The sequence below is a fragment of the Ranitomeya variabilis genome, chromosome 6 (assembly GCF_051348905.1).
Source record: "Ranitomeya variabilis isolate aRanVar5 chromosome 6, aRanVar5.hap1, whole genome shotgun sequence".
Lineage (NCBI taxonomy): Eukaryota > Metazoa > Chordata > Amphibia > Anura > Dendrobatidae > Ranitomeya > Ranitomeya variabilis.
In genome coordinates, this window is record NC_135237.1 from 427,919,243 (window position 1) to 427,940,413 (window position 21,171).

At 41.5% G+C, this 21,171-nt stretch overlaps 1 protein-coding gene across 7 annotated transcripts in view; it reads left to right on the forward strand.

Moving 5' to 3' along the window:
• Positions 1–21,171, forward strand: part of OSBPL1A (oxysterol binding protein like 1A) — a 253,732-nt gene that overhangs the window by 183,233 nt on the left and 49,328 nt on the right. For 6 of the 7 annotated variants that reach the window (XM_077270363.1, XM_077270362.1, XM_077270364.1 and 3 more), the window contains 2 exons: positions 4,504–4,669; positions 7,092–7,245. In XM_077270363.1, coding sequence (XP_077126478.1) covers positions 4,504–4,669; positions 7,092–7,245 — 320 coding nt within the window. Of the gene's footprint in view, positions 1–4,464; positions 4,670–7,091; positions 7,246–21,171 lie in introns of all 7 variants that reach the window. The other variant, XM_077270368.1, reaches the window with a different exon arrangement.

Here is a 21,171-nt window from a genome sequence, read left to right on the forward strand (position 1 = left end):
TATATCGCTTCTTTCTGTCAAACTTATTTTATAGCGGTGGCTCAGTGGTTAGCACAGGTGCTCTGCAGCGCTGAAGTCCTGGGTCCAAATCCCATCCAGGATAACATCTGCAAGAAGTTTATATGTTCTACTAGTGTTTGTGGTGCTTAGGCTTCTTTCCCACACTGCAAAGACATATTGGTTTTGAGTTTAGATTGTGAGTCCCCAAGGAGACAGCGATGACAATATCTGTATAGCGCTGCGGAATGTAATGCGCTGAATAAAATGGATTTAAAAAACCATACGAAGATATGGTACAGGACTTATCCTCTATCAGAACTTGCCACAAGGAAAAAAATATTGTCCCTAAATGCCAATACTATCGCTAAATGCAGCTTTATATTTCACTTTTCTAATAACATTTCTTTATAATCAGCAATGATCCAATATATACAAATTATTTTGATTTTTTTTTTTCATGTACCTCTGACTTTTCCCAAGTGTGTGTATATATGTATATGTGTATGTATATATATATGTATATATATGTATATGTATATATATATATATATATATATATATATATATATAATATATATATATAATATATATATATACACATATACATATACGTACACACACACACACGTATAAAACTAATTATAATACAGCCATAGGCATGAGCCATAAAGGAAATTTCCTAATAATAAACTTCAACTATGGTAAATGTAGCATGCGTAGTGTTTAATATATACAGCATTTATAGTTTTACATGAGCCAATCTAAAGCCACATTCACCACTTCTGCATTTTTCACCCACCCCTGGTTTTGGCTTATAAATACTGATGTAAAATACTGAATGTGTAAATGAAGCCTCAAACTAGTCTCAGTGCTGTGGAGGAAATACTGTATAATTTGGACTATAAAATGCATCGGACCATAAGAATCACCCCAAATGTCCAGAAGGAAAATAGGGGGAAAAAGGATGTCAAATGGGGGTCCGTTTCACAGTCCCAATTCAGCTTACTTGGGGGGGTATCTTTGGGGGTGTCAGATCGGTAGCGCTGGTGGAGTGTGGTCACAGGGGGTGTTCTGGCAGTGATATAACTCCCATCGCACGGTGGTGCGGGGGCTCCTCCGACATTTTCTTTAAGCCCAGATCCTCCTCACATCCATTGCTGTGATGCGACAGCCTCTGATGTAACAGGCCAGAATATAGCCCATCCCAGACTATGCCCGGGGTTAAAGTGGCTTAGGCCAGAATATACCCCGGGGTATATTCTGGCCTAGGCCACATAATACCCCTTCAGGTCAGAATATACCCCACGGGGAGTAAAGTAGCCCAGGCCATACTATGCCGGGGTTAAAGGGAACCAGTCACCCCCAAAATGGAAGGTGAGCAAAGCCCACCGGCATCAGGGGCTTATCTGCAGCATTCTGGAATGCTGTAGATAAGCCCCCGATGTAACCTGAAAGAGGAGAAAAAGAGGTTAGATTATACTCACCCAGGGGCGTTCGCCGCTGCGGTCCAGTCCGATGGGCGTCACGGTCCGGTTCAGGGCCTCCCATCTTCATAGGATGATGTCCTCTTCTTGTCCTGCAAAGTACTGCAGTGCGCAGGCGCTGGGCCTCTCTGACCTTTCCCGGTGCCTGCGCACTGCAGTACTTTGCTCTGCCCTCAACAGGTCAGACAAAGTACGCCGGAGCCGGAGCCGCGGCGTGAAGACAAGAAGAGGTTTTCATCATAAGAAGATGGAAGGCCCCGAACCGGACCGCGACACCCATCGGACCGCCCACCCAGGTGAGTATAATCTAACCTCTTTTTCTCTTTCTTTTTCAGGTTACATCGGGGGCTTATCTACAGCATTCCAGAATGCTGTAGATAAGCCCCTGATGCCGGTGGAATTAGCTCACCTTCCATTTTGGGGGTGACAGGTTCCCGTTAACGTGGCCTAGGCCATAGAATACCCCGAGTATGTTCTACCCTAGGCTAAACTATACCCCTCTAAGCCCACATATTGGTGTGTCTTTCCTGCCGTAGTGCCAATCTGTTGAATTGTGACATTGTCATCCACACAAGTCGTTGACTCCATGGATTGTTTGACATATCCTGCAAGCTTCAATCTGCAGTCAACAACAGAACATGCACTTTATCTTGAAAATAAGCATGATCGTTTTAATGTTATCAGTGTTTGCCTTTAACCCTGGCCTTAGACTAGCAAGTCCTTGCTACATTATAAATGTTTAAAGTCGCATGCAACAATCGCATACAAAGTTGCCGTGTGTCCCTGTCCTAAAGGTCCCAATACACAGGACAACTATTATGTGAGTTGGGTGGGTGAGCAGGAAAAGCACACAAATATTCGGGCTTGGAGGGATATATTTTAGCCCAGGCCAGACTATACCCAGGGTATACTCTGACCTAAGCAACTTTAACCCCGGAAAAATAGCTACCAAAGGGAGCAATGATGTACAAGTCCAATGTATAATAATGTACTTTATTATATCAAAAAATTAAAAATGGACACCATAAACCATGGAAACGGGAAATGATACTACATTTACATCACAATTATACAAATATGCCGTTAACAGAAAAGGCACACGCACCCCCACAAACACCCACCCAGAGCAATTAGAGCAATTGCACAGAATGATAAACCTATGTATCACTTCATAATAAATCACATATTGTGGTCTGCACAACAAGTATAACACTACTCCGTTTTGGCCCCATATGGTAAGTATTAGGCTATGTGCACATGTTCAGGATTTTTTTTTGGCGTTTTTTCGCTATAAAACCTAGAAAAAAACGCTTACATTATGCATCCTATTAGAATGCAATCTGCAATTTTTGTGCACATGTTGCGTTTTTTTCCGCGGCGGAATTGCATTCCGGAAAAAAACGCAGCATGTTTATTCTTTGTGCGGAATCGCACACATAGGAATGCATTGATCCGCTTACTTTCCGCATGTAGCTATGCCCACCATGCGGGAAGTAAGCGGATCATGTGCGGTTGGTACCCAGGGTGGAGGAGAGGAGACTCTCCTCCAGGCCTTGGGAACTATATCCCTGTTAAAAAAAAAAAATAAATAAATAAATAAATAATTGAAATTAAAAATCAGGATATTCTCACCTTCCGGCAGCCTTCCAGCTCCTCGCGATGCTTCCGTTCCCAGGGATGCTTTGCGGCAATGACCTGTGATCTGGGGTCATTGCCGCAAGGCATTACTGGGAACGGAAGCTGCCGGGAGCATCGCGAGGAGCGGGAAGGCTGCAGGGGACGTCGGAAGGTGAGAATATCAGCATCAATAGTAAAAAGTTAGTCACACTTATCAAACACTGTTTGACAAGTGTGACCAACCTGTCAATCAGTTTTCCAAGCGATGCTACAGATCGCTTGGAAAACGCTAGCGTTCTGCAAGCTAATTACGCTTGTAAAGCGCTAGTGTTTAGCGGGAAAACGCATGCCAATTCTGCATGCGTTTTACCAGCGGCACAGTTGCGGAATTGCCTCCGAAATTTCCGTGGCAATTCCGGACGTGTGCACATAGCCTAAAGCTTATATTGAATCACATAATGCTGCCCCAGCAAAAACAATGGTGGGCAGTGGATAATTACCTGTAACGAAGGCAGTACCAAAACGTACGTTGGGGCGGGCACCCCCCCCCCCTCCCCCCTGCAGCCTTTCCAGGAGCTGCGCACTCTGCACTTTATTTAGAGGTAATCTTCCACTGGCCACCATTGGTTTTTGCAATCGCCGCAGGTGGCGGTGCATGTGCAGATTGAGATCTCGTCCTGAGATCTCTGGAGACGAGATCTTGGTGCCAAAATCTCAATCTGCACATGCGCTGCTTCTGGCAGCCATTTTCTCGGAGGCCACCTATCGCAGCAATGAAAGTTCGGGGGCTCAGGGCTTTCACAAAATGTCGGCAGAGACCCTGCACTGCCGAATACTGCTGCACCAACCTTTGAAGGGAGTGTGATCATTGCCCTGCACTGGACCGCCACAGAATCGCGCAACTCCTGTTGCTGCCACACTACTTGTAAGTATATTCCAACTATCAGACGCACCCCCATTTTCAGTCAAAATTTTTTGTTTTGGGAAAAAGTGCGTCTTATAGTCTGAAAAATATGGTAAGTTGTGGAAAAATAAACTTCCGCACATGCCCATTGTGATTATGATTCGCCTACATATTTTTTTTTTTTTTTAGCATTGATATTGTTGCTTGTTCTTCTGAAATTGATGGAAACCTATAAGCACGGCTGAATCTAAAATGTTTTTGTCCATTTACGGTAATTTATATTTTATTTTTCGAATAAGTTTATTTTTACAGTAACACTGAACAATTGCGCCACTTAAAATCGGAAGGGTGTACTGGGTAAAGTGGAGCAATGCTGGATGGCAGGATAGTGCTCTTCTCTCTGCATTTTTGATGGATCCTTTTGCTTTACTTCATCTGTCACCTTCATTTACCTTACAGGTAATGAACTAACATAGGAATGTTCTTACTCCAATATAGGCGAGAAATCTGAAACTAGAACACGAGCAAGAAAAAAGTAAGATCTTATCAGAGGCGTTACAGACTTTGGCTACTGAACACCACGAATTAGAGCAGTCACTGGTTAAAGGAAGCCCTCCACACCACAGTATTCTCAGCGAGGATGAATTCTACGATGCCATCTCAGGTAACATTTTTCTTCTGCCTTACTAGGTCTTATCTTCTCTCTACTAGGTCATCTTTGTGTGTTTTTTTTTTTTAATGGATTTTCTGCGTTTATTGTGCCCCATCCTTCACTCTGAAATCAGTTTTGTGCAGTTTGGTTCCATTTTCACATGCGGATGTAGAGATACAAGGAAAGGAACGCCAATCTGCCAGTAACTTTACTGGTAACCTTTTATATAATGCTCATGAAGGCGTAATGTTTCTCATTATGGAAATGACTCTTACAAATGGTGATTTCAGTGGAATTGTGGAAAATGATAGTATTTTGCCATGAATTTTAAATTTAGTTTTATATTCCCCTTTTATTTTCTTTGTCCTTAGAATTGTATTTATATAAGCCTTTTGAATAACAGAATACTTCTAGGGACAACCTTACTTTAATGTGGCATTTGATAATCCAGAAGATCTGCTAGTGGAACACTTGTTTCTGGCATTTTTCCAAGTATCACGCAGTAGGTCAGCATTTCACAGCTTTCTTTCTCCTTGAGTGTGAATTGTTGTTGAGACCTGTTGTAGTTAATTTTGTAAGTCACAGGACTGTGACTTGTAGCAATCTAATAACCTGTACTAGTCTGTACATTTATCGTTGTACACCTCAGCTGCTGCAGAACCTGTTTGTGAGAAGTAAGGAGTAGCTGCCTGTCCAGTCTTTACCGTCCTGTCCAAAAAGTTTCTTCTCCTTTTTTCTATAGATTGGCCTACAGCAGCTAAAGTGTCTATCGTGATATTTTGCAGGAGCTGGGACATGTAACAGTATAATACACACTGCTGCTGAAGAACCTTTTAAAAAAAAAAAAAATAGCACAGCAAATTCTTTAAAAAATGGTGGAGAATTTTTTTTCTTCAAAAGATATTGCTAAGAGATTAAAGTGGACCTGACATCTGCTTTATGGTACTTGAATCATGGGCAGATTGAACGTACAGCATTGCCATTTAATTAAAGTAAATTTACTCAAACACTGCGATAATAAAAATAAAACATACATTTAGACACCAGCCAGGGAAAAGCAGACAGGGCTGACAAGTTCAAGAGGCCGGTCACCCACAGCTTGTCACTGCTTCTCCAAAGTGACTCTGTATTTGTATGTATAGGAAGAGAGCTGTCAGTCTCCTGGAGCTTGGCAGAAAGAAGCTGCTGAGTACCACTGATCCTTTAGACTAGTCGGTGGCCGTTATGTGCTTTGGGTTTCTTTGAAATGTATGTTTTCTCCGAGAAGCTGCAATGTTTCAGCATTTAACACATACCTGGCTAAAGTGACAGAGATGGACTTTTATTCATGCAGCCTGTGGTTTTGGCTACATGAATATATCATGTTCTCTTAATTCTGTAGGAGGAGATAAGTTGTGTATTTGACGTAGCCGCCATTTGTGTATAAAAATGGTGTATTAATTCAAATTGTATTTGGAGACTCAGAAATGTGCCGCCCATGTGTATTAATGCAAATATAGCATGCACATATATTTTGGTCTATTGGAGAATTTGTATTTGGATAGTATTATGAGAACCGACTAGAATAATAAGTCGCTAATTGTAAGCAGAGATATTAGAGAGCCTTGCAGCAGATACATGCTGCCCAATTCATGGCAGCATGTATCGGGAATGGGTTGTGTGATCCCAGCCAGGGTGTGTCAGAGAAAAACACACTTTAATAGCCTCCAGGGCCCAAGCGCTTCTCCCCCCTGCTGTCCTGCACATAGGCAGAGACCTGTCAATTCAAGGCAGCGGGTGGGGAGAAGCTACTGGGGACCCACCTGTGTGGATTAAGGCTTCGGACAAAGTCTTTAATTTGGTGCTTATTTAAGAAAATGTGCAAAAAAGTGTTTTAACATTGTTTGCGCTAAAAAAAAAAAGCTGTTAGACAAAACATTTTTGCAAACAAAAAATTCCTAAGTGGAAAAAAAAAGAAAACGGACTTCAATAAATTGCAAATAATGAGTCTGGAACATAGTTTCAGTGCTAGAAGTCCTCTACAAGTTATTCCAAGAGGACCTGAGAGCGATTTTGAGCAGCCGAGACTCTACTTATACAAAAAACAGCATTTTTAATAAACAATCAACAATGGCCAGTAGTCCATCTCCAATTGTGCATGCTTACGAAAATAGGGAAAATTGGTCTCTTACTTGCCTAAATATGTTCGTTAAAGGCAAGCAACTGGCTCAGCATAGATGAAGATATATATATAATATATAGTATATATGTGTAATACTGGAGTGTTTGCTCCTTTTCTCCCCTATATAATGTGAAGAGCTGATGTGAGATGCATCTGTTAATGAATGGAGCTTGTCGAAAAACAAAGTAACCTCCTCGGGTTTCAGTGCTCAGTGAATGTGAGAAGTTTTCAGTAGTTGCAGCGTACATCTCATTCACACAACTGTCCTTTTAGATTCAGAGTCTGATCATTCCTTAACTGGATTTGAGACTGTTGAAAATTCTTCAGCAGAAGAGAGTTTGGAGTTTAACTTCCACGAAGCCAACATGTCAGATGAGAAGAAGCCTGGCGGAGGAGACACCACATCGAATGGCATCAAGAAACACAGGTAGAGTAGCTCTGACGATGTCTTTTCACCTTACACAATTTGTAAGATATATATCCAATGTGCAAAACCTTTTCTTATTTTAAAATGGTGGGTACTGAAGAGGAGTCAAATAAGGAACTCCCGACATGTGAGGATTGTTATTTTCTGGGCTTAGTCTGTGGATGGAGAAATTACAGCGAGTGCTGCCTGAGCCTTGTGGTCAGAAAGAGTTAATCTAGACAATCTGGAAAGCTGTTCTCCGGAGTACACAGCTAAACTACTACGGTAATAGGCCAGACAGAAGGGTTTATTCATGACGAGCCATTCAGCGAGGCTATAACGACCCTGTAGGAATAATGTGTGTAACTGCAGCTTATTGTCAGGCAAGAACCTTCTTGTAAACGTCTTGGCTCGTCATTCACTTTTCAGTCTGTTTGGCCAAATGAATAATTTCCCTGCGGTGAAGATTGAGTAAAACTGCACAGAAAAAGTGAAAAACCTTTTTATATACATTATATTGTATGAAAATGCCATGTACTTGGATCTAGCGTCTAATTTTTCACCAAATCCTAGAACAGAGGGGTTGGAGCGTTGTCCTGTGCCCATTGAAGCCAGGCTCTCCACAGGAAGTTTTCCCAGTTTTCGTCACCTCAACCAGACTGCGTTTTTATTCGTATTCTGGCTATAACATTAGAGAATTAATGCCGGACTGTAGGAAATCCTATTACGCAGGGTCTGGTCAGTAGGAGCTTTGTTGCTCATTGTTCTTTCGCTCTGGTAATTAAACATTATTTATTAATGGATCTCCAGTTGCTTTTTAGTTTCCAGTTATTTGATCTCTCACTTGGCCGTCTCCTTGGTATATATGGCATCTTGATGACAGGAGCCATAGTTTGTATTTTTTTTTATTTTTGAGGCATTAGATTCCTATATAACTAATTTTAGTCTAGATGTTGGCATTCGCGGATGCTATAGTACACTTTTTGTATAGTGTAATTATTGTTCCGTTCACTTCTGTAACGGTGTCTGTAAGACGATACATTGCAGCATAGTCTATGTTCTCTGATCTGCCAGGATGAAATGCACACCACACTTCTCCAGTGACTTTGATGGTCTCTGCGACAGGTTGGCGTGTAAATATAACGGGCATGTTTATGTATCCTGCACTTCTATCTCCGCCTGGCATGGTATGGCATGTTATTGGAAATGGCGGCACATAATCCACAGTTTGAGTAAACAAATCAACACTTTTAACACAGCAAAGTCTATCCACAAGTGTCAAGCCTCTTTGCGCCCATGTCGAACTATTTTTCTTTGTTTTTTTCCCTCCCTCCTTCCTAGAGTCATCCAATAACTTCATCTTATCTGCCAACATGGCCAAACGAGGGCTTCTAGTTTTGCAGAATGAGTTGTAGTTTTGAATGATGCAATGTATAATATCAAACATATTACTAGAAAACATTAGAGAACCTGTCCACTGATTCATGCCGTACAAACCACACAGGCAGCATGAATCGGAGCCATGGTACCAGACTGCAACTAGGTATATTGTACTCTGAAATACTCTAGTGTTTCAGAGAAAATCTAGTTTGAAGGTCCAGCCAGGGAACATAGCTAGAGAGGAGACAAGTGGCCAGTTTTACAGGTATCTCGCTATCTGAGAGACCGGTGAGTCACCTGTAGCGGTGCTGGGAAGAGTCAGCTGGGGGCGGCGCTGGACTAGTCTTTGCTGTGGTCCCCACCTGGATCACTACACCATATTTTCTCTGAAACTCCGGAGCAATTCGGAGAAAGATATACCTAGCTGCAGTTGTGCTGCCAGGCTCTGATTCATGCTGCCCTTAGTCTGGGTGACATGAATACATTAAGGTTCCCTTTTTCTGAACCATTTGTTGTTTTGACGATGTTTATTATGTGGTAAAAATTACCTTGCATCAACATTTTTCAGGTCCATGTGACTGAGACAATGCCAAACTTAGTTTGTTTGTTTTTTTGCAAGTGCTGAAAATGTTTTTTAAAAAAAAAAATGGGTTTTGTAACCATTTCTTAGAGAAATGGCTTTTTTTTTTCAATTTTTCCTCAGTGGAGCTATGTGAGGGCTTGTTGATTTGATTTTAGTTTTTTTTTGTGAGGAGCTGTAGTTTTTGCTGGGGTACATACATTTTTTTTTTAATCATTTGTTATGGGTAGATACACTTACTCAAAGACTGCACGTCGGGCTCCTCCTTGGGCTGGCGCTACTTAAAAGCTGCTTGTCTGTGATTAAGCAGCTTGGATTGGAGCTAGCTCGCGTCACTGCTATATAACACAACCAGCACCTACCATAGCCCGCCCCATACACCTTGCCCCCGAAATGGGGAGCAATAGTTTTTATGTAGGGAAAGGGTTACAAGAATTACTGAGCAATATTCCAAGGCTGACCATAGACGCAGCCTGTAAAGGATGATCCTTAATGGTTATAGTTGCATTTAAAGGAAACCTGTCAGGGTTATCGGACTAATCATAAGTTCAAACATGGCTTTTGCAGCACAAATGGATTTTCCATTCCTGAGCAGATGAATTTGAAATCTTTATATAAGCTAATCTACAAGTGCACAGCAAGTAGAGATTCCTAGTCCGTGCATCCATTCTCCTCATCATTTCCGGCCTAGTATTAGTTGCCTTAGGTGTTATTGAAGCCTGCTCAGCGCCCCTATGTCTTTATCAACCATGGTCAACAGACATCACTGAAGCCAGGGGTTGGCACTGGGCATGGAGTAATGCGAAGGATTAGTGTAATGGAAAATTGCTGGAACCTGTCCCGCCCTCACCTACAGTGTGATGGTTGTATCTTACGGTCTAAGGTTACTTCCGTACCTCCACTTCACTTTGCTGGACGCGAATTCTCAGGAGATTTTAGGAAGGTGTAGCTTACATGGAAGGCTCTGCAGAAATGGCGCACAATGTGAGGTGCAGAAGAGGGCACTGTAGACCACTGCCCATATGTGTTTTCTGTGATAAGGATCACATAGTGACAGTAGGGTAACACAAATACATGTTTAGGAAGTAGAAGTGTAGTGCTGTGTATAGTGACCCTGCCTGTGGACGGATTTCAAGTTTTTAATCCAAATGCCCCTATAATGGCATACAAGGGCAAAGCAGATATTACATACTGACCATGTACACTGGGCCATTCAAATACACAGCACTTTATTTCTAATGTTTCTCTTCTTTTTTTTGTTTTTATAACCGCTTTCTTGCTTTTTCCTTCACTGACAACATGTGGTTTTCTGTTGAAGACATGTTTCCAAAAAGCTTTACTTTGAGAACACACTCACCTTATATCTGCAATTTCTCACTTTATTACCATTACACAGATTTATTGCTCTCCCCGGGACCCGCCTCTCTCATTCCTTGGTTTTGAGGCAGGTAAAGCTTTCAGTCATTTTTGCCCGGCACTATATTGTGGCTATGAACATTGTATATGTGCAGGATGAAATCCGCATATCCGTATTGTAGACCATGTGTATTTAACACTTGGGATTGCTGTCATTTCTGTGGTTCTGATACTTCTCCCCACCAGGCCTCTGCTGCTACCACTACTGAACGTGTGAACCATTTAATTTTTCTCTCCATCTAGTATATCCCTTTTCTCCACTCCTCCATTTTACTGGATCTGGCTAATGTAGCAGATACTTTGCTAGGTTGCATCACAGATCACATACTCTGTGACCGGCTGACTGTAGAAAATATCACGCTACGAAGCATAAGCGAATATCACGTAGAGCAGATGCAGCCTGCACCTGGAAGATCTTCACACGTACAGATGCCATCACCGTAACAAGAACCTCTGTGTAGTTCCTAAGGTAAATACACCCTATACATATACGTATTGGGGTATATTTATTAGTGCTGTTTAATTCATGGACAATGCAAACTTGAGCACGGATTCATCAAAACAATTATGCCAGAATTTTGACATAAATCAATATGAAAAGTTTCAGAATTTTTGCCTAACACTTTAGCACAGAAATGTTAGGACTTTTGGCGTACTTGCCAATTTCATCCAGCTCTGCCAAAGTGGATGGAGCTGGGGTGGAATTTTGTTTGTGGCTCCACAGCTCATCTAATTCATGACGAGCTGTGGCGTACCCACACCTCAAATCTTACTCCAGGCCAAGTGAATAGATTTGCAGTGAGGAGCACGCAGCTTTGTATTCAGTAAGAGGCGTACCCCACTTAGTGAATTGACCTAATTACGCCCCTTCAGGACTGGGGTGAAACACATCCATCTTGATGAGGGGGCATAAGTCGCAGACGCCATTAATTCATTAAGAGGGGACTTAGTCTTAAATTTCACCCGATTTATCATTATGGTATAACTTGTATTTTATTTATTGAAATCCCTGGTATTTGTTTCCATATGGGTCCAGAGGGCGGTCCTAATAGTGATTGGTGACTCACTGCATGCACAGTCATACAGGTCAGTGACTGAGTAGAACCGCCCACTGGACTCATATGGATACAAACACCAGGGAATTTAATGAATAAAAGTTTACTGAAACTTTTCGTACAAAAAATGTACATCAGTCTGATCATCTTCTGCTCTATAACATTCTGCCTCATATTCAGGTTCCCTTTAATGGGACTTCATTAGGTTGGAGCACATTTGTGTAGATTTCGTCTTGTTTGTAATGCTTGAGGTTCTCGTGTGGAAGTGGGATATCAGAATGTATCATGACCCTGGAATGTTATGTTCACTGACACTAGGAGGCAGTGACATGTCCGCTCATGTCATGGTATTGATGCGACAGGGGAGATGTAATGACTCCGGGAGGAGAACAGAAGAAGAATTTGACTTATTTTGTTGCCTACTTACATGTCAGTACATTATGCAAAACATCATGAGTGATTGGACTGTAAGTTTGGGTTTCAAGGAGAAGAGATCCAGCTCCATGGATATAAAGAAAAATCATCTTTTGATACATATTAAAAATTCCAAACTTTATCTATGTAGGCCTAGAGCTATAGGAAACCCTGACTCTTCTGGTGCACGTCAGTATACCATACCGTGACTAAGGGTGCTTAATGCACCAGAAACGCGTTGATTTCCATCAATCTAGGCAGACACGCATGTTATTTGGCATTTCCTTGTTTTCTCTTTAGAGTGATTTAGCGGAAACTCCGGACATTACTTGTGAGCTGCACTTTGTTTCTTTTACTTTCTCAATTATTTCAATACCTTATACTTGATTTCACATCTTCTTACCATGAGATGGCACTAATGCTAGTTCTCAAGCTTTGTTTTTAGTTTTTAATGTACAGTTTGGAACCATTGAATTTCATAAAGGTTTGTACATCGCTGGTTGCCATGACCTTTTGCTCTGAGAAGCGAGGGGTTAACACTGAAGCTTGACCAGATTGAGCGTTTTATTTAAAAAAAAAAAAAAAAAGTGTTATCAACATCTGTGACCATTAATCCTTGTATTACTCACAATGGGCCACAAATGTTTCTGGTTGTCTGTTATAAATCCTGTTTATATCATATGGTATTTGAGTCTGTGTACCAAGTACAGGTGTCCGTACACATAAGGTAGCTGTGTCCTCAGCCCCTCTCCCTGTATGTTAGATGGTCTTTAATTTCCATGTTATATATGCACTTTGTAGTATTCTGCTTGATTTTCTAACTTGAGTAGTACTTGTAAAACATGGAAATTTTAAAGGCATGTTAACGTTTTAAATGTAAATTAATTAATCTCCACATTCATTACCTTCCTCGATGCCCCACTCAGGACCTTCGGTGGGACGTCTGACAAGTTGGCAGTGGTGGGCATGGTTCAGACTTGAACTGTGAGTCTTCATTTCTGTGCTCTACCCATATGATGGGAATGGAGTGATGGGGTGGAGTTTTAGCATCAACCTCTGCCTGCAGACCACAGTACAGATATGATTTGTTTCACAGGTATTGACAAACCCTAGACTGCTATTAGAATAGGAATGCTGAGGTGACAATAGATTATTTGAACTAAAAGGATGCATTACCAGTGTGATGTGTAATGGCCGCTCTCCTGATCTCACTGCAGAGCTGTGTGTGATTATACCTGACACATCTGCAGGTTCCTCTCAGCTTCAATCTTACAGGCAGGCCGGGTTGTAATACAGCAGAGCTGTGAGAGCTGCAGTAAATGTGTTTGGAATGAGACAAAGTTCAGTTCTACTGTTCTGTGTAAGTTACTTGTCTCACACTGGCCATGCCCCCTTTTATTTTAAATTGGCTCTCAGGGCAGATTCTCACTGAAATTTATGTCTGGCCCATAGTTCCCAATAGCTCAATTACATATAAGGATATATGTGATTCCAAAGAGATTCTAATTGTACGGTATAATGTTGTTCAGCTTCCTTTGACCTACATGCTCATATAGATATCTTAGGAAGTTTGATCCAACCTACAGATTACCTCTGAGAAATAATTAAAGTTTATAGATGAAAGAAGGGGACTAAGCTTCATGGCATATTTAGATGCACCTATCAAGGCCGCTAAACTGGCCTACTGGTGCAGATTTACCAGCCTGTTCACACAAATTGATGTAGCACTGATGGGGATATATCCGAGAAATCTGCTTCATTCTCAGGACTGATCGATCATTTTCAAAATTCTCAGTGCACTTGTACAATCTGTATTCAGTGAGGACACTGCTATATTACGGAGATTCTATGTAGGAGGAAGAGGGAGCTAGAGCTGGAGCCCCTACCTCTTCCTGCTACATAGAATTTTGTACAGGTCAGCCTGACTGGCTTACTTGTGTGACTTAGGGTACCGTCTCACATAACGATTTACCAACGATCACGACCAGCGATACGACCTGGCCGTGATCGTTGGTAAGTCGTTGTGTGGTCGCTGGGGAGCTGTCACAGACCGCTCTCCAGCGACCAACGATGCCGAGGTTCGCTGGTAACCAGGGTAAACATCGGGTTACTAAGCGCAGGGCCGTGCTTAGTAACCCGATGTTTACCGTGGTTACCAGCGTAAAAGTAAAAAAACAAACAAACCGTACATACTCACCATCTGATGTCCTTCAGGTCCCTTGCCGTCTGCTTCCTGCTCTGACTGAGTGCTGCCGTAAAGTGAAAGCAGATCACAGCGGCGACGTCACCGCTGTGATCTGCTCTCACTTTCCGGCCGGCAGACAGTCAGAGCGGAAAGCAGACGGCAAGGGACCTGAAGGACACTGGAATGTGAGTATGTACGGTTTGGTTTTTTTTACTTTTTCTCCTGGTAACCACGGTAAACAAAGGGTTACTAAGCGCGGCCCTGCGCTTAGTAACCCGATGTTTACCCTTGTTACCAGCGAACGCATCGCTGGATCGCTGTCACACACAACGATCCAGCGATGACAGCGGGAGATCCAGCGACGAAAGAAAGTTCCAAACGATCTGCTACGACGTACGATTCTCAGCTGGGTGCCTGATCGCAGTAGCGTGTCAGACACTGCGAGATCGTAACGATATCGCTAGAACGTCACGAATCGTGCCGTCGTAGCGATAAAAATGCCACTGTGTGACGGTACCCTTAGTCCAGCATTGTTAATATCCTGCTGATAAAACACTGATTAAATTGAAACTACAGCTCACATTCTAATAAGTGATATACCCTTGGAATCAGGCTTCTTGTCTCTTCCTTATGTCGCTCTTAAATTTAATAGCAAAAACCTGCTGGCAGACTCACTTTAACATTACATCCTAATAGAAGGATTGACTGTATCCAATATACAGCTGATCCATATATATTTTATTAAACTGTAAATTTTTATTAACGTTTTATATATAGACGATTGTAAGCAAAAAAAACCGAATAGTTGCATTCTAGGCATCTGTCAAAGTGCAATGTAAAAAAACGAAAATAAGACAATTGAAAGGGCTTCAAATACTAAATGCAGTTACCGGTACATAAAGTATGAGGGATCGCTCCCCCTAATGGAACAGAAACTGATGTGTTTAGTGATAGACTCCAAATCCAGTTCGGGGGAAAAAAAAAAAAAAAAAAAATTGTGAGAATGATTGATTACACTATATGCTAGCTCCATCCTTTAATCCACTAGCTGATACCTTAACAAATATAAAAAAGACGAGACATGGACAGAAAGGGATAAGGAGAAAAGGCAGGATAAAGGCACAAACTGTGTAGAAATATTAAGAGAAAAAAGTCCTAAATGCCAATCTGAGTCCAATAATAATCCCAAGGAGCCCAAATTGTGTCAAATCTGTCCACTCCAGCTCTCAGCAAAGCTGTCATATATTCCATTCTACGGGTGTTATCAATTCTATTTAGTAAGTGTTGGTGGGAAGGGGGAGGTCTGTTTCCAATTAAGAGCTATCAAACACCACACCGCAGTGAGAATGTGTAACAGCCATTTATATGCATTTTCCCCACCTCTCTAAAAGAGAGATTTAGGAGAAAAATAGCTGAATCAAATTTAACCTCCACAAAACGAACCCTGCAAATTAAGGCACTTTCTTCCTCCCAAAAACTAATGATCTCCGGACAAGATCAAAATATGTGGTATTGAGAGCCAACCTCCAAACCATAACGCCAACAAAGGTTTGAGAGCTAAGGATTCAATCTGTGGAGGAGATCTGGATTGTGGTACCAGAACATCAAAATTTTATACGGATACTCCTTATCAAGATTCCTATCTAATCATGTACGGATGTTTTCATTGCTGACCCTCATGGAGGTGATTTATTATCTTATATATTTCCGGTGTTAATCCCTTGGTTAATGGGCCTCTTTTGCAAATCCTCTCAGATAGTGAGGACTCCTTTGATGCTCCCTATAACGATAAAGCAAGGTGCTTAATCTGCATGAATTGAAAGAACTCCCTATTAGATATGGGAAATCCTAGACTTGATATCATCAAACGACAAAACTTCCAGCGTGTCACCATCCACCAGGTCCCCACATCTGAACAATCCCGCCAAAATCCACTAGTGGACAATTGTAGGATCCATGCTATTTGGAATCAGAGGTTGGTAAGTTAATGATATCATTGGCGAGTTGTGAGAAGCCAAATTAAACTTCCTCATACACGTTAACCAAACCTCTCTCGTAAACTGCATATGTCCCAATAGCGAGACTGAAACCCTGATTGGTTTGTTTGTCCATGACAAGGCATTCAGATGGATTGGGGCTATCCATAGATTTTCTATTTCCATCACGCTTAGAGATACGATGACACTTTCCATTCCATGTGAACTTCGTTATAGAGACCTGAAAGGACTTAAGTTCCCCCATGGGTACCTTAACTGGAAGAGTTTCAAAATAGTAAAGCACCTTGGGGACAAGAGACATCTTAATGGAGGCTATACGACGTGTCAAGGAAAGCGAAAGTGGCATCCATTTATCTAATAATTTCCTCAGTTCAGAAAAAAATGAAGGAAAATTGCAATTCTAAAGTGTATTGTAAGAAGTGGACAAGTGAACCCCCAAATACTTGACAGCGTTAATCTTCAATCTAAATTTGAAGTTTAATTTCAAATGGTCCAGAATGCCCGCGGGAACATTTAACGGCATGGCTTCTGTTTTAGTAGTATTTAATTTATAACCCAATAAGCCCCCGTATATTTTTAAAACCTCCATGAGATTGAGTAAAGTACCATGAAGTTTAGTAAGGGTCAAAAGTACATCATCCGCAAATAAATAAATCTTGTCAACTTTTTCTCACCTCTACCCCTGAAATATTAGGATTTTGTTGTATGATGGCAGCTAGAATCTCTATGCACAGAACATATAGTAAAAGTGATAGGGGGCATCCCTGATGCATTTCATTCGAGATTTTAATAAAGCCCCTGAGATACCAAATGCCCTCATAGTCTCAAACAGAAAAGACCAATTTAGTTGGTCAAATGCCTTTTCTGCATCCAGGCTCAAGATAAGGGTTTGCACAGTATTTTTGTTAGAGACCTCTATCAAGTCTATTGCCCGTCTAGTATTATCGCCCCCTGATGAAAGGGAACAAAACCCACCTGGTCCTTGTCAACAAGCCGGGGCAGCCAGGAATTGTGCCTGTTGGCTAGTATGCGGGTAAAAATTAACGTCAGAATTTTAATAAAGCTGTTGGGTTATAGTTTGAACAATGCAAGGGATCCCTTCCAGTCTTGGGGACAAGGATCAGATAGGAGTGCGAGAGTGAACCTGGGATGGGAGAACCCTCCATAAAAGAAATGAACATCTTAATCATGTTGGGTGTAATCTCCTCTAAGAAGGTCTTATAATACAAATAGGTCAATCTATCTGGGCCGGGAGATTTACCCAAGGGAAGGTTCTTCAAGATATCTATGATCTCTTCTTTAGCTACTGGCTGATTAAAAAAGTTCTGCAACAAGGTACCTCTAGTTTCCACATCCTTGGGAAGGGTATCTTTTAGGCTATGTTCTATGATTTATATTCTAAATTATAAGTTTGAGATTTCCGCCGGGTTATAGTGAATTGTGCCGTCATCTCCTCTAATAGCCTGGGGGTTACAGGATGAGACTCTCTCCCTCAGTTGCCTAACCAGTAATGAATGAGCCTTATTACCCTTTTCATAATATTTTTTGTTTCGTATATAGGAGTTGTTTATCAAATTTACGTATAGAAATGTCTTCTAACCTGTTTCTAATCGCCACAACTTTCCACAAAGTCCCTAACTAAGGTGAATCAGCCAATTTACTTTCTAGTTTAAGTTGCAAGACTAGTCTATTATATTCAAATTTAGCATTCTTTTTCAATCTAGAGCCCTCTTTTATACAATACCCCCTCATCACTGCCTTTTGAGCCTCCTGCAGGACTGAAGGGGAAGAAACTGAACCCTCATTAAGAGGAAATAATTCTGTGAGAGAGTCCATAAAGTGTTTCTAATATTAGGATCTTTGATTAAGAACTCATTCAGGCGCCAACTATGTGCCCGGGAAGGAGGTTGAGTGCATTTAAGATCCAACATCACAGGAGCGTGATCAGACTAAGTTATTTGACTCATCTCCACTTTTTCCAACATCCTAAGAAATATGTTTGCAAAATAAAAATCTATTCTGGTATGGGTGTGATGAGGGTAAGAGGAAAAAAAAAGAAAAGGCCCTTTCCCCAGGGTGCCTGTATCCTCCATAAATCAAAAAGGGAATTGGCCCTAATTAATTTCCTAAAATCTAATTCCAGTCTAATTACATTCTGAGATAGACTTTCCCTTGGGAATAGGCTCCATCAGAAGCCTCTGAGAGGGGAATATTAAAGTCCCCACCTACCACTAAAGCCAGCGGCGGAAGTTTCTGAAGAAGAGAGAATACTCTCCTCAAAAAGCGAATCTGCCCCGTGTTTGGGGCGTATAAATTACTCAAATTAATGGACCTGCCCCCTTAATGAGGCCTCCAAAACAATAAATTTTCCCGGAGGATAAATATGTCCTATTCACCTGTATGGGGCAAAGTGAAAATATTAATATTGCAACACCTCCCCTCTTATTATTGCTATTTTCTGAATAAGACACAGGAAAGGTGTCGAGGACAAAATTAAACGTTCCAGCCTTATCATAATGGGTTTCTTGGATAAAGGTAATATCAGCTCTGAGACTTTAGTTCCTGTAAAGTGAGCCTATGTTTCCTAGGGGAATTGAGACCCCTAACATTCAATGAAATTAAGTCAGCCATAATGAACAGGAGAGGTACTCTCATAGATCAAGGACCCTGAAAATGTCCCCCCACCAAGAACCCACAGCAGGTGAAGAAATTCCAAACTCTCTCTGCGGTCATAATTCTTCCATCCAAACTGTTGTACCTGGGCAAATAGAAAGGGTAGAAACACAAGTGTACATATACCAGCAGATGACATGGCTCCCCAAACCATCACAATCAGTGATGGTTTGGGGAGCCATGTCATCTGCTGGTATAGGTACACTGTGTTTTATCAAGACCAAAGTCAGCGCAGGCGTCTACCAGGAAATTTTAGAGCACTTCATGCTTCCCTCTACTGACAAGCTTTTTGGAGATGGAAATTTCGTTCTCCAGCTGGACTTGGCACCTGTCCACACTGCCAAAAGTACCAATACCTGGTTTAAAAACAACAGTATCACTGTGCTTGATTGGCCAGCAAACTCACCTGACCTTAACTCTATAGAGAATCTATGGGGTATTGTAAAGAGACAGCTCAGACACCAGACTGCACAATGCCGACGAGCTGAATGCTGCTATCAAAGCATCCTGGGCTTTCATAACACCTCAGCAATCCTACAGGGTCATTGCCTCCATGCCACACCACATTGATGCAGTAATTGATGAAAAGGAGCATTGACCAATTATTGAGTGCATTTACCGAACATACACTTCAGTAGGCCAACATTTTCGGATTTTAATATCATTTTTTTCAAGCTGGTGTTATAAAGTATTCTAATTTACTGAGACAATGACTTTTGGGTTTTCATTGACTGTAAGCCATAATCTTCAACTTTAACAGAAATAAACACTTGAAATAGATCACTCTGTTTGTAATAACTCTATCTAATATGTTTCTCTTTTTCTATTGAAGAACTGAAATAAATTCACTTTTTGATGATATTCTAATTTTGTGAGATACACCTGTACTCCTGTGGACTAAACTGAGCCCACCAGTTAGCAATGTAGCCCCAGGAAAAATCTCCTAGGCGAGTGTTTCTCAACTCCAGTCCTCAAGACCCCACAACAGGTCATGTTTTCAAGATTTCCTTAGTATTGCATAGGTGATGGAATTAATGCTTGAGCAGGTGATAAAATTATCACCTGTGCAATACTAAGGAAATCCTGAAAACATGACCTGTTGTGGGGTCTTGAGGACTGGAGTTGAGAAACACTGTCCTAGGCGGCAGTGCCCAAAGTCTGACCAGCCCGAAAGAATAGAAAAGAGAGCAAAGAGCCAGGGCTCCTCCTGGCCATTAAGAATGACACCATGTGGATAAATCCACAAAACAACTAAACAGCTTCATAAAACTGACATATTAATATATGAATGTGTCTCTACCTGCCAATACATGCTCAGATAAGAAAAATGCTAAAAGTAACCCTCTAACATATATTATGAGACATTAAACAATAAATTCAGACAACCCCAAGAAGGACTCTTTCAACTAAGTCTTTTGGAAGGTAGTCCTCTTTTATTCGCTCTTTCTCTTAGACCTCCCCGCTCTTTTCTCTTCCTCTGGTTCCAGATCAGAGGTGGCGGTAATCCAACCAGCAGAAGAGCATCAGTCCTACATCTTGGGTATGTGCAATCTCATAGCTTCAGAAAAAGCTGGAAGGTCCTCCAAGGAACATAGCGTCGCTGAGATTCCTTCTCTGCGAGCTGTCAGGGCAAAGGGGAAACCCCATCGTTACGGGATACGAAGGTCTTTCAAAATGGAAAACAAAAGTCTGAAGAGCTTTCTTTTCTCTAGTGTGAAACTGGACAAATCCGTAAACAACTGGATCACAGTCCCTGAGAATAATCTTTCTGCAACCTTGCCTTTGCCATGATCTTTTCTTTAGTCTCAGGCATGGAGACAATAGATGAAATCCAGTAGATATGAGGTTGACCCCTTAGGTTGTAAGGCACGATGAGCACTGTCAAATTTAATAGATGTTAAGGGAGGTTCCCCTAACACAGCATTAAAGCTCTCCTGAAGAATTAATTTTGAGTTTTTTTCCCCATTAAATTCTGGAACACCCCCCTCGCTGATATTGCACCTCCTCCCTCTATTATCCAGATCTTCCAGTTGCCCTCGTAGGTCTCTAACAGACATCTGCTGTAATCAGGTTAACCGATGGAGATCAGCCACATGAGATCTAGTGGTATCATGTTCCCCCCCCCCAGAGAGTCTATATGGCCAACTAGCTGCTGCAAATCCAGTCTCGCACAGGCAATCTCATACCTACAGGTCTCCTTGACCACTGCAATTAAGGATTTAAAATCATCCTTGGAAGGAAATTGTG